General features: G+C 36.0%; 1 protein-coding gene across 22 annotated transcripts in view; it reads left to right on the forward strand.

Moving 5' to 3' along the window:
* Ptk2 (protein tyrosine kinase 2) overlaps nt 1–18,585 on the forward strand; it is a 333,580-nt gene that overhangs the window by 89,198 nt on the left and 225,797 nt on the right. For 18 of the 22 annotated variants that reach the window (XM_063231008.1, XM_063230987.1, XM_063230989.1 and 15 more), the window contains exons 2-3: nt 5,574–5,658; nt 10,817–11,131. The exons of 2 other annotated variants lie outside the window; for them this stretch is intronic. In XM_063231008.1, coding sequence (XP_063087078.1) covers nt 11,032–11,131 — 100 coding nt within the window. In that variant the 5' untranslated portion in view covers nt 5,574–5,658; nt 10,817–11,031. The remainder of the gene's footprint in view (nt 1–5,573; nt 5,659–10,816; nt 11,132–18,585) is intronic. 2 more of the 22 variants (XM_063230999.1, XM_063230998.1) reach the window with 1 other exon arrangement.

The raw sequence follows: 18,585 nt of genomic DNA on the forward strand, positions 1-18,585 counted from the left end.
GTTGTAGTTGGGTGCAGGACATTTAAAATAAAAAAATGAATGCAAGCAATTCATGATGATCAAAATACCAACATTTTAGATAAAGACACAACCAGTATTACTCATTTTTTCTTTTGCCTAACGCCCCAGGGCACAGTGTGGTTCCTGTTTTGTTTTTTCTTGTGACTACTTTGGTACTTTGTACCTGTTTTTCTGCCTTCTTTAAGTAAAAACATAGATAGCTGATGGTTTTTCCTTTTTATTATGTGAACTCTTGAAGTTGTCCTTCAATTATTCATTCAGGTGCAGGCTAAAGATTTTAGTGTTATTATTCTGCTCTAAATATTTTGATTCATTTTTTGACCTGTGTATTGTTTACAAACATATTGTTTCATTTCTATATATTGAGGGCTTACTATTGTTCTTTTAACACAGTTGCTTTTTGTGTTCATTTATTGAACAGAAAAATATATGGTAGAGACTTTAAATGAGTATGCACTGACTCAGATCTCACCCTCTTAACCCTATTTTTATTACATTTTTCTTTTCTATTTTTGGCAATATTTATAGAACCTAGGGATTCTGTATTAATGAGCTGTATTTCCAGCCCTTTTTTTATTTTGAAACTAGGGTCTTACTAAGTTGCAGTTGCCCATACCAGCCTCCAAATGGTGATCTTGCTTCAGCCTCTACAGTAGCTAGGATTATAGATGTGAGCTACTGTGCCTGGATGAGGGCTACTAGGGAACCAAACCTAGGGCCTTACACTTGCTTGTCAGGTGCTCTGCCACAGAGGTACCTAAATTGCCCAGACTAGCCTTGAATTTGCAGCTTGCTTGCCTCAGTCTCCTGAGTAACTGTTATTATAGGGGAGCACCACTGCACTAGGCTGAGCAATTCTATTTCTACCCAGTTCTATTCAGATGGAATTGATGGTCTTAGTTGTCTGTGTAATGACCTACAGTTGTGCTTTGTATATGCAAGAAAAAAGGAAGGTTAATATAGTTTTTTGTTTGTTTTTTGCTTTGTGTGTATATCACACTATTATCCTATCTTAAACTCACTTAAAACGTGTCTTAAAAATGTTTCTTAAACATCCTTGCATTTTAGGACTGGTTGATGCCTTGCTTTTTTCTTATTACATATTTCTTTTTTCATTGATGAGCACTTTCCAATGCCAGTGCCAAATATTTAGAAAACATCACTGTTTAATGTTTGTTTCAGTGTTCTAAGCTTTATCCATTTCCCTTTCTGTTGAACCTGTAGGCTGTTTCTAGTTTCTTGTTATTACAAATAAACCTATACTTGTATTACAAATAACCTTATAAACCATTTAAATTTCAGACCACCTTAAACCTTAAAGGAGATTTATTGGAGGTTTATTTGACCAATCTTAGAGAAGCTCTTGTAAGGGCTTTTTCTTCTGGTGAGCTGTAAGCCCCTTAGGAGCTCTGACTCTCTTATGCTGAGTTAAATGACTCTAATGCCTACTATGTTTTATAAGCACAGAGGGTATAGCAATGCATTTAGAATACAGGGTTTAGCAATGCATTTAGAATAACTGGAATCTTTATTGGGTTTGGGGTGGGTACTCAAAGCCCTTTATATTGATTGTGTCATTTAATTCTCATGAAGTTCCCAAAGGTAGGTGCCAGCTTTAATTTTATTTAACTAATGAAAAAACTTAAGTTATGGTGAGGTTTAAAGTGCCTAAGGTTATACATCTCATGTGTGACTGAGGTTGGGACTCAAGAAATACTTCAACTCTCAACTGCTTTTCAAATTTAAATTGGTAGAAAGATGAAAAGATTTGAGCTCATGTGTGGTTTTTACTTTCACAAAGTCTGATTGTATCATGATAACTTTACTTTTCTAAGCTTCAGGGTTTTTCCCCTTGGAAATATGATACTAAATTGGCCCAAACTTTATTAAGGAATTAAATGTTTAAAAATCACACATGCTGGATGTGGTTGTGCACATCTGTAGTCCAACACTTGGAAGGTGAGGCAGGAGGATCAGTCACTGCAAGTTTGAGGCCAGACTGGGCCACAAAATGAGTTCAAGGCCATACTGAACTGTACAATAACACCTTGTCTCAAAGAGGCAAAACAGTCAAACAACCTAATAAGTAAAAAGCATACACATGGAGGCCCTGGCATAGTGCTGGACCAGCATTGACTGTTGAATCAGTTACTGGTTATGGCCTTTTCCCTGCCTTTTTAGGCTTGTTCCTAATTCTCATGTATGAAATTTGGACATTGTATTATGCCTGTAGGCTTGTTGCAAAATATAAATAAAATGTATTCATTTAAAATGACTTTAATAAAAAGTAAAGTGACTTTAACATTTTGTAAAGTTTAAAAAATTGTGATAAAAATAAACAGAAAAAGCACAAACTAAAAATTTACTAATTTTTAAGTGTGAGTTTACTAACGTTAAGTGCCTTGTATTTTTGTGAACAGATCTCAGAATTTTTATTTGGAAAATCTGAAATTCTCTGCATTAAAGTACTCTTTCATTTCCCTCTGTATTCTATCCGGTACTAACCAACATTCTACTTTTGATGCCTAAGAATTTGTTTTTATTAAATACTTCGTTTGCATAGAATGATGTGATATTTTCCTCTTTTTTTGAAGAGAATAAAACGAAACAATAAAACTGAGCAAAAAAATCAACAATGTTAGATTTCAAAAACAAGACAGAAAGAAATCCCCATAGTTGCTATGTTGCACTTTGGTATCCTCTAAATATCTGTTCAAACTATAAGGCTTCAGGCCTGAAAAGTCAATCAAACAATGCAAGCATTAAGATTTTTTGTTCTTCAGTTACTATCATCCCAGCCTTCATGCCTCCTAGTCAGTGTTATTTGGGATTGTGTGATGGGGCAGTGGTGGTGGTGGCGGGGTGGGAGGCAAGCCTCTTGTCTCCCAGCCTGCCTAGCTCACAGGAGGGCAGGCTGACTTCTTGGTTCTCTTCCCTGTCCATGACTTGATATTTGTCCTTTTGTGACTGTCTTATTTTACTTACTAATATATCCTCAAGGTTCACCTACATTGTAGCATATGTTAGAATTTGCTTTCTACATCCGAGTAATACTCCATTGTATGTGTACACCACATTTTATGTTTTCATCACCACACATTGGTTGCTTCTCCTTTTTTGGCTGTTGTGAACACAGATGTGCAAACTACTTTTCAGACTGGTTTTTGATCCTTTCAGATGTCTACTCAGAAGTGTGATTAATGGGGCGCACATGGTTTTAATTTTTTTGAGGAACCTCCATTGTATACTATTTTACATGCTCAGCAGTGGTGCTCAAAAATTCTTTACATTCTTGTCAACACTTAATATTATTTTAAATAGTAGTCATGGTAATGGTTGTGAGTTGATTGTAACATTTAAGTGATACAAACTTTAGGTAGAATTGGACGAATGACTTCATACCTTTCTTGGTAAGCCGAAGTAGTATCTATTGATGCTAGCAGAAACATAGAGAAGGGGAAGAAAACATAGAGAAACAGAAAAGGGAAAATAAGAAAGAAAGGCAACCATTATGTAGCTGTGTCTGGAAGAAAAGAGGAGCTGTATTATGTGCCTGGCACTTGGGATTTGCCTAAAGTAAGGTATGGACTCAGATTAGATGGTGCTGATGTGTCTTGAAAACAGATTATGGAGTCAGACTGTAGAAATGGCTTGCCTTTTCAAGCATAATATTGTTGATTTTTTTTTTTTTTTAAACTCTTTAGAGCTGAGGCCACCATAAGGGGGCCTCCCAACACCAGACACTATCACATTTTTTTTTTTCCTACAGAGCTACATTTTCAGCCTTGCCAGCCTTTTGGTGATTTTCAGTGCGTTTGTTTCCTAACTTGGAATGGTATAGATCCTGTTATTTGCTAAATAAAGTGAACAATCAAATTGTGAATAAATTGGATTCATAGTATTAAAGAAAACATGGTGATGAGATAATTATATAAGCTGCATGTGTGTAAATGCATGTTTAACACAATTGAAGTCCTAAACTTGTTTCAAGCATTGTTAGTTAACAATTAGCTACTTCGATTGCCTTATGTTATTTGAGTTATGGTTAGTATAAGCTCCCCACCCCCAAAAAGTTATTTTTTCCAATACTAGGGATTGAACCCAAGGTCTTTGGACTGAACTATACCATCAGCTCTTTATTTTTCAGAGAGAGCCTAACTTACCCTAGATGGGCTTGAGCTTTTGATCCACTTTTCAGCCTATCAAAGTGCTGGGGGTATAGATGTAAACCACAATGCCTGAAAAACATTGTTTTATAGCATATATGGACAGGTCGAAATCTCAGTGACTTTCGTGTCCTGTGCTAAGCAATCATGCCTTTACAACTGTATTTGCAAAGCTACTGTAGAAGTTTTCCTATAGAATTCAGGAGCTTTTTAAAAAATTGATAAAAATTAAGTTTCCAACTATTTCCAAATCTGGAATTTACCTTTGGTTGCCTTTGTGGCAAAACAGAAATAAGAAATAGTCATTAATTAGAATTTGTGGAAGTAATCTAATTTAATACTGTGTAGGTAATACAGGTTCAGAAGTGTTTTTTTTTTTTTTTTTTAAGACTGATATTTGGAAGTACTTAAAAATACACAAAAGGTAACTGTTATCTTAACCAGTGAACAGAAATAATAATAAAGTTTTCTTGGTAAGAGTTGCATTTTCTTACCTGTTTTATAAGTGTATTTCAATGTTGCATATCCGAGTGGTTTATATTTATTTTCTGGGGATTTTAATGCATGCCTCAAATATCACCTGCCTGCCTAGCATGTGCTTTGCCATGGCTTTTTTCTGAATTGTTCCTACTAAGTCTAGAGGACTGTCCCATCATCTTAAGGTTTGTGAACTAGGGTACCGGAGGAAATGAAAACAGCTAGTATTCTTTGGTTTTCCTTTCTTTGTTCCTCACGATGGTCCATTCATCTTTTGCGGGCAAATGGGGCCTCTTTCCTGATTATTCTCTGGAAACCTTTGCAAAACCTTCGGGAGGTAGGTGATGTTACAGGTGGTGGTTTCAATATGATCTGCTTGTTGTTCAAGTGTCTGATTTGTGTTCCAGCTTTGCCACTGATCAGTTAGTTGTGGTGTTAGGTATATTAATTTGTTTCTCAGTTTGTTCACGTGTCGTCTGTGGATTGTAACACCATCTACATTGTTGGAGGTATTAATTGATAAAATAGACATAAAGCACAGCAGCAAATGATGAAGAATACAGTTCTAAAGCTAGACTTCCTGAGGTTGATATCCAGTTTTGTGGCCTAAAAACTGTGTGACCCTGTTACTTGGCCTCTTTGTGTTTCAGTTTTCTACATCTATAAAGTAGGGGTGAGAGTATCTGCCCCCTGGGATTGGCTGTGAAATACTTGGATCAAGGTTTGGTGCATAAAGAGCACTAGCTTATTTTCAGCATTATCACCACGATCTCATCATTAGTGTTGCTATTGTGTTCTTTCATAAGCCCACAAACATCTTCATTGTGATAGGCATCTTCATTGGCCTTGTTTTACAGCTACAAAAGCTGAGGTTCAAGCTGGTGAAACAATTCTTTCTTTGTCTCACAGGTAGACCTGGGGCTTCTTTGCAGTCTTCCATTTATGATGTCTTCCTCAGCTTCCCCAGACTTCCTCAAGCATTAATGGAAGGGAGGTACAGTAATTGTTAGGAAACTCTGCAAAGAAAGTGAACAGTACCAATACTATGCCTGTGGCAATTAGTTGTATTATGGGACCTATTGTCTTGTTTGTGTTCAGAACGTGATTATATCTTTTATTTGAGCAAAAGAGTGAAACTAATACTTCCTTAATAATCTTTGTGAAGCCAAAAGTCAAGTAAAATTTTCTTGGAAATCATAATGGAATCACATACAATGACAGAAATGATGATAATTTTAATGGAAGTAATATATTTAGTCTAGGATACTTAACATTTGAAAGTTAGCAGGTGACTTCTGATTAATGGACACATGAGAAGAATAAGAGAAGAAAAACTTAGAAGTACATGTATAATATAATGAACTGTATTTTTCTCTTACATTCTTGTTGTCTAACATAGAAACATTTATCAGTGCTATACTTTTCTAAGAAATAGAAATAGTACCTGGCATGTGCGAGGTTGTAAGTTTGATCCCTGGTACCAGTAAAAAAAACCAAATAGTCCTTTTGTATTTGGGATTAAGGCACATGAAACCATAGCAACTAAGTGAAAAATATAAGTCAGTTGTAATATATAAAATATATAAGATATATTTAATATATAAAAGTATAAAATAGCTCATTTTTTTTCCTTTCTTTTTTTAAGTGAATACCCTAGGGCCTTTGCACTGTGCTCCATCCCAGCCCTTTTCAATCATTCATTCATTCATTTTGAGATAGGATCTCAGTAAGTTGCCCATACTGGGTTTGAACTTCCAGTCCTCTTTCCTCAGCCTCTCAGAGTACTGGGATTACAGTAGTTCATTTTACATATTACAATAGTTCATTTCCTACTAGGTCCTAAGAGTTCATTCGCAGAGACCTTCTCATTTAAGGCCAGGTTTCTGAAGGTAAGCCAGGTTGGACAAAATGATAGGTAACATAGGAAGGTTTGGAGTTGACACTTTCTGCTTAATGCTCTTGATCACAGCACTGTTTATTAGCCTAAAGATTTTCATTTACTGCTGTTTTCATTTTTACTCTCAGTGAAATTTGCAGTGAAAATTTAATAGAAGTATCAGAATACTGCAATTGTGTATTTATTTATTTTTGTGTGTGTGATTCTTTTTTTTATGTAGGATGAGAGGAAATGCATGTGATTTTCTTAGATTTTATGCTGATTTTTCTTTTCCAGTCTCATAATCTTGAAAAAGGAAGGGTTTTATAATGTTTAGTGGACTTACTCATTTAGTATCTGTCAAGCCTATGTCCTATACTGGATTGTGGAGGTAAAGTAGTGTCCAGGATGGAGGTGGTTCATCCTGTCAGTGACATTCAGAACATCTGCTTCCCTTCTCAGCGGCCTTGGCCTGGGAAGCAAAACAAATCTTTTTGCCATCTTCTCATTACCTGGAGATGAATGATAGGAGGTGGCCACATAGCTCAGTTTGATAAGGTCCTAAGTGTGATATATGAAATTGCAGACAAAATCACTCCTGTCATTAACTTGCAGAGTAGTGGAGGCAGCTAGAAGAAAAATGTATAGTGTACTGTGTAAGTAAATCACAGGAGGAAAAAATGAAGAGGAGAAGCCATGCAGTTTTAGACAGTGATCAGGATAGACCCCATCAATTAGGTAAATTTTAGCCAAGACTTTGTAGAGGGAAACAGTGCAAGCCAGGATAACTGGGGACAAGAGTGTCTCACATGGAAGGACAAGCAGTCCAGGGGCTTTGAGGTGGGCACAGTGGCAGGGAGGCCAGTGTGGTGGTTTAAGCAAAGAAAGCAAGATGTAGGGAGGTAAGGCTGATAAGGGCTGTAGGGCGAGGGGAGTCTTGTAGAGCATTGTATCCCGTGCTAAGTATGTCAGTCCCTATTCTGGGCAAGTTGGGGAGCTGTTCATGTATTTTGAGCAAAAGAGTGAAATGCTGTTACAAAAGGGTCAGGGATTGAGAGTGAAAATAGAGAGCAGGTCAGAGGCTTGTAGTTGTAGCACAACAATAATAGCTTGGAGTAGAATAAATGTAGTAGATGAGTGAGAAACACATGATGCTAGCTGTATTCTGAAGATCACGATAATGGCAGTTGCTCATGGACTGCATTAAAATACAGAGTCCCAAGAATTGTCAAGAGAGACTAAGAAGTAAGATTTTGAGTTTCAACACACAGTGTCTTACACATTTTAATTGAGTTACTTGTTAAGTAGATCTTAACAGAATTGATTTTTAATTAAAAGGATACTAAAAGAGTTTGTTTTAAACATCACAGGGTGTTTAAAATGAATAGTTTTTATGTCACTGTAGTATGTAGAATTTCTTAACAATAAGCACATACATAGTAACCTTAAGTATTTTTACTTATGTTGCCTTTGTGTTTTACTTTTGCTCTTTCCTAAATGTTACTGGACTAGGAATTTAAAAGCGTAAATTTTTTATTATTTGATGAGGAAAAAAAAGAATTATATCATCATATTAGTATTTAGGCAAGTTGCTTGACCTCTCTGAACTTTAAATAAACAGTTACTTTGCGGAGGCGGGGGGGGGGAGTACAAAGGATTGAACCTCCCCAGACCTTGCACACGCTAGTCAAATACTCTACCATTGAGTTACATTCCTATGTTATATTATGTTATGTTATGTTATTTTGTGTTACTTTATGTCATTTTATTTTGTTGATAGGATCTCACTGAGTTGCCTAGACAGACTGGCCTTGAGCTTTCAGTACTCCTGCCTCAGCCTCCTAAGTAACTAAAATTACAAGTGTGTGTCACCACATCCAGTTCAGCTTCTACTTTGGAATTTTATTATGAATTAAGTGCAATCACTATAGTTTATAGTAGGTATAGGCTACTGCTTTTTATTGTTGGCAGTATAACCTTCATCTTTTCTGTTCTGCTGTTCTCTGCCCCCTGGGTTGATTTCCTAATGTTTCTATAACTGTTACTTTAGTCTAGGTGAGCCCTGTGCATACTGTCCTCCAGCTTGCTCTCTGGCCTGTAGAAATTAATATTTTTTCAGATCTTTTTGTACTCTCAGGATCTTCCACATTAGGAAGTGAGGATATTTGGATACTGAAATAAGTATGTTAGTAGGATGGGTGGCAGAGAAAGCCTCCATTCATTGATGAAAGTCAGAAACTTGGTCCATCTCTCTTCTGCTTTCTCCATAGTACCTTCTCTCTGGTTGGCCTGTGCTCCTTCAGGTACTATCAGTGCCTAAGCTCCAGGCCTCTTCTCCCCTCCACTTATTTTTCTGTTTAGGTGGTCTCACAGCAGCTATGCAGTCTAGCTCAAACTGCTTCCTGAGGTGGGGTGCAGTGTTGTAAAGAACCTGGCTTCTTGTCTTCTTAGGACCTTACCTTGTCATCAGTCTTATTGTTGTCTCTTTTAAAGAAGATGGGATAGCACTGATCCTTCTTAGAAGGTATGACAGTCAGATGCAGTCACAGTGTATTGAATATAGTAATGACTGGTAAAAATGGCTTGTATTTTTTAGTTTTTGAGATTCACACATTGCAGGATACTCACAGTTTGCTTGATGTATTTGTGCAGCCTTTAGTGACTCTAGTTAAATTCCAAGCTGTTCTCATGGGGTAGGGCAGTTGGAGTCCTTACTTGGTGTGCTTGCTTCTTCCCATGGTGACAGTACACCTCTATCTAGGTTCTTGCCTCTAATGATAGAAACTGGGAATGTTTTCCTGAGTTATAAGTCCTCTGTTTGCTTGTTTCTTCTGATTTTTTTCTAGCCTGCTTGCTTTTGTCTTTCAGATGCTTCTTCCTAGTATTGTTTGGGGTCAGAGTTAACACTGGAGATGATGTGTTTTCTGTGGGGCCTCCAAGATGCCACTTGAACTCTGGGTGTTACTAGGATCCTGAAAGTAGAGCCTGGAAATGACAAAGCTACCATCAAGAGTAGCACAAAACTGAAACATACTGTCCTAGGCATCCCTGGAACAGACGTTCCTCTTGTTCTCATCAGCCTTTGTTCAGCTCTGATTTTTAGACGTTGACTGGATTCATAATAAAAGACTTGGCCATTTGCATAGTTAAGTGCTTGTGTTATGCTTAGTTTATAGAATTGTATGATTGACAAAATCACTCATATTTTAGAAAAGTTAGAACTATATTGAATGTCATTGTATAATATACATGCTCAGTGAGGCACCAAGAGCTTAGGTCTTATCCTACTGCTGAAGTAGGATATTTTTAAATAGCAAAATTTTTGTCATGACCATGACTGTTTCTTAGTTTGAATGAAAAAATAAGTAACTTTGCATTTTAAAAATTGCTGATGCAGATTATAAGGGCATTTCCTGCCCTATTTTGTCACTGTTTGTTATTCATTTATCTTTAGAAGCTAAAAAGGAGACCATACATCCTTAGTCCTTCAGTATTCCCTTTGGGCAATGAATGAGTGAATGAATGAATGAAGAAATAAGTAAGTAAGTAGTAGTAGTAGTAGTATTTCTAGGGATTTAACCCGGGGATGCTTTACTACTGAGCTACATTCTCAACCCTTTTTCAGATATGGTCTCACTAAATTGCCCAGGCTGATCTTGAACTTGTGACTCTCCTGCCTAAGTCTCTTGAGTAACTGGAATTATAAGTAAATGAATTTTAAAGAACTTGGTTATTGAATTTTTTTTGTTTTCTAGATAGTTTTATAAATGTATAGACTTACTGTAAAAGTATCAATCAGGAAAATATTTCACCTCAGACATTTGGCTTTCTATAGACTTTTCTTTTTACAGATTTATTTTTAATGTTAATTAAGATTTTGGTTTTTTCAATATTTGTCTTGTTCCATCAAGACAGTGATTATTTTAACTTTTAAAGTCAGAATTAGGTTGATAAAGTTTCAGAACATGGTTTTGAAAACAGAAATGGTTTAGGAGCCATCTTCAGATGTGATCTGGGTCAGACTTGACTTGCAGCGTACTCAATTTTAGAATCGACTGTCAGTTTTATAAACAGTAGTCTGCTGGATGAATTGAACGGAAGGGCAACATTAGCATATTCATAAGGTGCTGGCTACTGGCCTCTTTTTCCTCCTCCCTCCTCTCCCTGCCTCTCTATTTCCCTGAATGAATCTAGGAACACCGACCCATGGGGTTGCAGTACTAGCTGGTTTCATTCTGTTCATAGCTTAATCTGGCCAGGATGGTCTGTGTTTCAGATTGCGGAAGCATGAGAAGATTCAGTCACTGAGAGGCATCCTTCAAGCAGCTGGAAAATATTACAGAAGGAACACCTCCCAAATTTTGCTTCAAGCTCTGAAAAAAGCACACAGGGGAGGCTTAGTCTTGCTTTGGATGGAAACAAATACTTTCGGAGCAATGAACTGGGACTTTGTGTGCGGACTTCTGGCTTGATCTTGATAGGATTGAGTGTATGTTGTTGGAACTGGCAGGCCAAGAGGCCCTAAAACCAGCAGGTGCCATCTATATGGAGAAAAGCGGCTGTAGTCCATTTCCAATGTGTTGGGCTAAAGGTATAAATAATTTAAAAATCTGTTTAATTTTTACTTTAATGCATGTTTTTGCATAAAAGGCAGATAAGTTTCAGAATTTCAAATGGATTTACAATTGAGAAAAAGCAAGAACTTTATGCTGTAAGGTTTTGTAACTGCTGCATAAACCAATTAAATAGCTTGGAAATGCATTTTAAGTAAGTTAAACCTCTTTCAGTGCTCTGTTCTGTGCCTCTTAAAAGTTGTGGAATTTATTTTTTCTTTTACTCAAGACATTTCTGTGCATCCTTAGATACAGTAGTTTTTAAAGAGAAAATAACTAATTTTAACTTTATATGAAGAAGTGTAACAAAAACCCCAGCGTTTTCATTGTAAGACATCTTTAGAAGTTAAAAACTGTGTAATTAGTGCTGGCCCAAACCAAATTTACCTTACAATAGAAATATTTAAGCAGATAACTGCCTTAATGAACTTGATAAAATACTTATTTAAAGTATATTTAAATATCATGTTAGGAAGCATTGTAAAAGTAGGAACTTGGACTGGGGAGAAAGCTGTAGTTTTAAAAGTACGTGTATGCAGGCTTATTGAACTTAGTTCTTAAAACATTTAGTACCACAAGAATATTGATGTGTTTGCTACAGTTTTAATATTAAATTTGTTTTTACTGGTCATGTTTTGTGTTTTAGGCTTTCACCCTTACAGTATGTAGTATTAGAATTGTTTAGTATGGTGGTATCTGAACAAGGCACCTGTCATTACATAATCAGATATTCAGAGTAAACATTTTTCTAGGTTGTATTGAAGTTCTTAAACTTTAAGGAGCATTGGGTAAGGGAACTTTTAAAGATTGTGGTTTCTAAGTGTTTAATATAATGAACATAACCAGTAAAAGACTTTTGTACTGAAACTTCGGCTCTCTTCCTAGATGTAATAAGTTTTTGCATAATGTAAACCTTTATTGTATATTGTTTGCATAACATAAAACTTCATGAACAAGAAAACTCTCTGATTTCTCTTCAAAGCCTAGGCTAGATCCTATATTGAGGAACCCAGCAGCCATGGGATATTAAACAATTAGCTTCTGAGTTTCTTTTTACTCAAAAACTTTATAAATGTCAACATTGTTAGAAAAGAGATAGTAATGTTTTGGCTCACCACAAAGCAATTGATCAAAGGAACTTATTTTTAAAGTATGTTTTCAGATTTCAGAAAGATGAATGTATTTGTTTTACATTGAAATAAGCATTTTGGTAGAGGGTAGTGCTGGATGAGAGGGAGCAGAGCTCCCATACACAGAAGATAAAAAGATATGTTAAGGGTTAAAATCAGTTTCCACCATAAGATTGAAGCAAGCCAGTCTCGTTGTATGAAGATCTACTTCTGAGATATTTCAAGTAGAGCAGTTTGTTACCTTCCCTCATTTCAGACCAGAGTATATGCCTCCACAGTAATTGCCTAGGACAGCTATCTGAAACTTCCTGCTGCCTGCTCATTTTACTGTCTGGCACCAGGACAGGAAAACAAGAGACCTCTTTTTCTGCTGATTAATTTTTGTCTTTGTGTTAAGGACAAAGATGCTGGTGTAGAAATTGACTGAATCTGTTACTTAAAAGATAAAAGTTACAGCTTGTAGATAAAAAGTAAAAAAAACTCACATCCAAAGAATACACAAACCTTAAACTTAGTTGAACATTCTAAACCATGCAGTTGATTGTATCAGTCACATTAACCTCAAAAACCATGACAGTGTCCCATTTTATGAAGACATAAAATTCTTACCAGGACAGGCTAAAAATAGTAGAACAGTACTACTTCTTTTTCTTTTTATTACTTTGAAATGTTTAAGGTATCCTTAAGGCACACTGGGTTCTTTTCTATAATAAAGTGTTTTTGTTTTGTTTTGTCTTGTCCTTTTTAGAAAGGGTTTTGCTCTGCAGTTTAGGCTGACCTTGAGCTTACTTTGTAGCCCAAACTAGTCTTGAACTTGAAATGGTCTTTAGCTATTGTCACTTCATATAGAATAACTTGAATATTTCACCTATTATTTTTCATAGTTTTATCCCCCTGCTTTAAATGATGACATTTTAAGACAGCTGTACTTTTTTTTTTTATATAATAGCTAAAACTTATTCTGCAGATACTAGGTTCTGGGTATTATACATATACACAAACATGTTACTTCATTTAGTTCTCACTGAGGTCCTCTAACATAGAAGTTAATCAGTATCCTGGTTTTACAGATGAGATTATGAAGCACTAAAAGAGTAGTACCTTGACAGTTGGTTACTTAGCTCACAAAAGCCTTTTGTGGGGACGTGGTACTGGGAATTGAACTCAGGACCTTGCTCTTGGCAGACAAGTTGTGAGATTGAGCTGTATCTCTGGCCCTAGAGCCAGCTTCTGAAAAGTGGGTTATCTGATTCCATTCCCATCTACCTACTCAGATCCCCCACTCCCATTAAGTTTAGGGCTCCAGCCTTTTGTAAATTCTGTGACAGCGTCTTACTGAGTTGTACAGGCTGGCCATGAGTTTACCCAACCTCCTACCTCAGTGCCCTGAGTTCCTAGGATCATGGGCGTGTGTCATCCTTTGTGTATTCTTAATTGTGCACACACACAAATGGAAGCACAATAAAATCATCATAGAATTGTCTTATTTTGTGTTATTTTTGCATATTGATAATGAGGATCATGCCTTCTGCTGTTAGATACTTTTCTTAGGGCACCATTTGTTTAGTTAGCCAACTCATATTTAATGAATATTTGGTAGGTGCTTAGCCAACTGTCAGAACTTGGCAGATGCTAACAAGTAAAAGACAAACAATACTAGTTTTTCATGGAAATAATCTTATAGTGTAGGGATATAATTAATGGAAAGGTTAAGTAAATCAATTAGTATGTAGAAAGGGCTAAGTGTTATAGTGAGGTTGCAATCAGATGACTATCTTATGTGGAATCCCTAGATAAGCTGCATTCTAAAGATGCAGTTCATCCAATCCAAGATCTGAAGGAAAGGAAGGTATTAGCCCAGTGGGTATTTGGAGGAAGAAAGTTTCACGTTGAGTTTGTGGTAAGATTCGAAGTGTATGAAATAGTGACCTGATAGAACAGACTGAATAGTAGCTATTATTCCCTTTCTGGCCTTTACTTGCATATAGAGTGACTGAGACACAGGCATGGGATAAAAGTAGAAAATCAGCCATAGTTGCACATCATTTGAAACCATTTTCTTTAAAAATAGCCCAATGAGAGGCAGGATTAGTGTTCAATTTCCCCCATATTCTTGTTAAGTTAGCAAATCTTTTCTTCTGGTCTTTTAACAGAAGTACCATGATGAGCTCTTTTATTTCTCTTTTCTGTTTTGAGTATTGGTAGCATCAGTGCCTTCACTCACCAGAATAATGGGGTGGTCATTTATATTTAATTTCTTATTCTTTCTCTTGTCCATATCACTAGTTTTGAAGAAGGAAGTTGTTAATTTTCCCTAATATTTTCTTATTGGATGTGGTTTTTTGCACAAGTACCACCTTCTGGGTAAAGTAGGGTAACTACATGCCCCGTTTATCTTATTGTCCTAGTGTTCCATTCCCTCTCTTAGCATTCCCCAAAGGCAACCCATTAAGCATCAGGGCAATATATTATGCAGAAGTCCTAATTTGTGTTTTTTCTTTGACCGCCTATTTAAAATGGAACCACCTTCCTGCCAGCAAACATATTCCCCATCACTCTGCTGTGCTTTGTCTTTCCTTTTGGTGCTTGTTATCATTCGTGCATGCTTTATAGTATACTTGTTTGCATTGTTTGGAAAAGCAATTCTATGATGGCAGGAACAAAATTGTCCTACTGATTGTGTTGTTCCCATTGCTTAACACATGGTAGATGCATTAGTTAAATTATCTTGTCTGCTTAGGACAGCAGATGTTTACTTCTTTAGAATCAAAGCAGAGGCTAATGTAGTTGTTCTTGTAAATTTTTAAATAACCGAAATTTTTCTAAGTACTTTAATGGCTAGACTGATTTTTGAAAATTGCATTCTCAATTGTTGGATTCCAGATATATTTGTAGTTGTTTCAGTTAAATCAAGGGGTTTATTATAAATTCAACAGTTTTTCTCTTTCTTACTCTACTAGTTTTCTGTTAGAAGAGATAAATCTAGCTTTAACATTACCACTGAATATTTTTACTTTGCATTTAAGTAATATTTGCTTAGATTTTTATAATGTAAGTTTAGGTCTGGGTTTAAGTATATTACCTTCAGGGTGTATTGAATTAATACACACTTGCAACTTTGTTTTATATTATAACCTTTCTTCCTGAAAGTTGTATAAAGTGAGTTACATTTTAAATTTTTATAGGAATTTGATGTTGAAAAGAAATCAGTGCTACTAAATTTTTTCTAAGAGAAAACAACATCTTGTGTTAATTTTGTGATTCATGCATCTATTTCGTGTTTGTCCTCATGGTTTTGCTGAAGTTTTTGCCTTTTGTTCATAGTGGTCAGTTGAATTTGTAGGTTTATAGGAAGGCAGTCTTAGAGATTACAGCGGTCTTTAGAGTTGAATTACCTTTTAAAAGTATTAGTGTATTAAATAAATATGAATTAATTTAGGAGAATTAAGGCTTATGATTCCTGGAGATGGTATATCTGTCCAATCATTTGAGTCCTTAATTTCTCTTAGCAGTATGTAGTAAATGTTAGTGTACAGGTCTTGATGATTTTGATAAGTGATACTTGGAGTCTCGATTCTCCAATTCTTGGCCTAGTATATAGAAATAAATTATTATGTTAGTTTATCATGTGGCCTTACTATAAACTAATCTGGTGGTTTTAGTGGTTTGAGTAGAAAATTTAAAGAAGTCTATAAAATTGAAAAGTCTATAATCATGTAACGTGAGGAAAGTTATATTTCTTTTCAGTATAACTCTTATATTTTTGCTATGAATAGAATATCCATTAGATGGAAAGTGGTGAAAGGAAAACTCCTTATTTTGATCCAAGGGTTCAATATTATGGAACGTAATGTTAGCTCTAATTTTGTCTCTATTTTGTAGAGATTGTTAATCACATTGAGAAAGTTTCTTTTAGTTTTTGAGTTTTTTAAAAAAATAATGTGTTACATTGTTTTTCATGTTAAACTAATTCTGTATTTCTAGGATGTCTTTATCTTGATCATGACATATTATCCTGTTTTTATATTGTTAGATATTTTAGAATTTTGTTTAGATTATTTGTGTCTGTGTTGATGAGGGGCATCCATTTGTGATTTTTTTCTTGTAACTGTTTTGTTAGATTTTCATATCAAAATATAGATGTCCCCATAAAGTAAGTTTGGAAGTGTGTCCGTTTTGTGTTTTCATGTTGTTTGTGTTTCTAAATGAATGAAGGATCCCAAACAGTGAACTTTCAGCTCCTGCCTTCCTAGTTCCCTTCTGGGACCCGCTTTCCCCCTCCTACCAGTACCACTATGGCCTACCTTCCTTTCTTTCTAGTGCTGTTGGGCGAAATGTCATAATTATGTAATGATTTTAGTCTTTTTTCTTTGCAATTCCTATTACAATAATTTCTACAGTTTTTATTATAGTTATATTTTAGTATGTATATATCTGTCTCTAGGCTAAAAACACATGCATGGACAAAGAAATGCTTGCTTGTTGCAGTGCCTACCTGGTAGTGGTACAGTATTTTTAGAATTAATCTAATGGAGGTGTGGTACCTTCCTTTCCCTATATGGGGCAAACATGAATGAATAAATGTGGAATATGGGGACTGGTGATTTGGGAAGAGGAATGTCTTACCCCTCCACTATGTTCTGCATGGAAGACATGGTGACAGGGTTTTCTAGCAAGCTAAGCCCAGGTAGAGCAGGGCTTAGGGCATGAGGGTAAATTTATGGGAACAGGCTGCCTTGGAAGACTTGAGTTCTAGTGTACAGCCATGGGCAAGTCCCTTCTGTGTTCCTGAATCTGTGAAGTGAGGAAATTAAGGTTATCATGAGGGTAAAATGATTGCATTTTTAAATGTTTACAATAGTGTTGGGGTGGTTAGTGCTTCCTAAGCAATTACTTAAATAAACCTCTGGAAGCCTGAAGCGTAGATTGAGAGCTGCTTTCTCATGAGCAGCCTTCACCAGAATGAATTCTGAGTCAGTTCAGTTAATATTTATATTTTAGGAAAATCTCTAGATTTTTAAATTTAGCAGATTATCGAGTCTTTGCTTTGCCATTATTTGGTTTTGATTTTACAATGTGTCTCCCAGAAAAGAGAGTGAACTCAAGGGAGTATTTTTCCAAGGAGGCATTCCTTGGAATGTCTTTCTTTCTATTTAGGAACACAAGTCTCAGTTCTTTTTTATTAAGGCTTCAAGATACCCTTCTTTCCTACCTTTCTTCTTTTCAGAGGAAACTCACAGAATTCCAGCTCCCTTCTTTCCCTGTGAGTTACTGTCTTCAGTTCACCAGGTAGGCAGGTAACTAAAACCCCAGTGTATCATTACTTTCACTTTTTGCTCATCTTCCTTTCCCAAACTTTAGTTGCCTTCTTATGTTCCTTGTTTGAAGGGAATGGTGTCACTTTCTCACTAAGTTGCCCAGGGCAGATGGATGGCTGCTGAGTTTCTCCCTCTTATCTTTACCGATGCAAATACTGTAAATCAGTCCTCATTCTCCTGACTTGTTCATAGCTCTGGTATCTTTCCATTTCTTAGGCCATACTTACTCCTGTCTGTACCAGTGCAAAAGCCTTCTAATTAGATTTAAATGCCACTCGGGTACATATCCTGACTCCAGGCAGACTCCTGAGCTACTTGAAGTGTCCACCTACTGTTTGAAACACGAATTTGCAATATAGCTCAGGCTAGACCTGAACTTGTGATCTTCCTGCCTCAACCTCCCAAGTGCTAGTATTATAGCTGTGTACTACTCTGCCCAGTTGACAGCTGGTTCTTGTCTTGCTTTCCTAACATTTAAAGACACATTGACTTTGTATTTGCTTGCTGTTAAGTGAAATAAATCAGGCACACAAGCTTAAGTAGTGCATGGTTTCTCTTATATGAGTACTCTTAAAAAAATAAAGAGCAAAATAAAAGATAATAGACAGTAGGCAGATAGATTTTATTCAGATGGAAAGAGTATTGAGGTGAATAGAGGGGAGGAATTGGGAAGGAGGATGAAAAACAGAATTACAATGTCTTATGTACATGTACCAACTCCCCACAAAGAATGTAATCATATTATGCAAACATGTACTAATAAAAAATAACTGAACAAAAGATTATGAACATTTAAAAATAAAAGAATAAGAAAGAATACCAATAAGGATATAACGGGAATTTAGAAAGAATGAAGACTTCAGTAGGTGAGACTGCTGTGGTATGGTATGAGACTCAGGAACATAGTAAGGCAAACATAGCATCCGTGAAAGCTTATGTAGCCAAGTAAAAGTTGTCAATTTTCAGTGTCCATAGGGGATTATT

The sequence above is a fragment of the Cavia porcellus genome, unplaced genomic scaffold (assembly GCF_034190915.1).
Source record: "Cavia porcellus strain 051 isolate PalLab524CR breed Dunkin Hartley unplaced genomic scaffold, mCavPor4.1 scaffold_19, whole genome shotgun sequence".
In the NCBI taxonomy this organism is placed as follows: domain Eukaryota; kingdom Metazoa; phylum Chordata; class Mammalia; order Rodentia; family Caviidae; genus Cavia; species Cavia porcellus.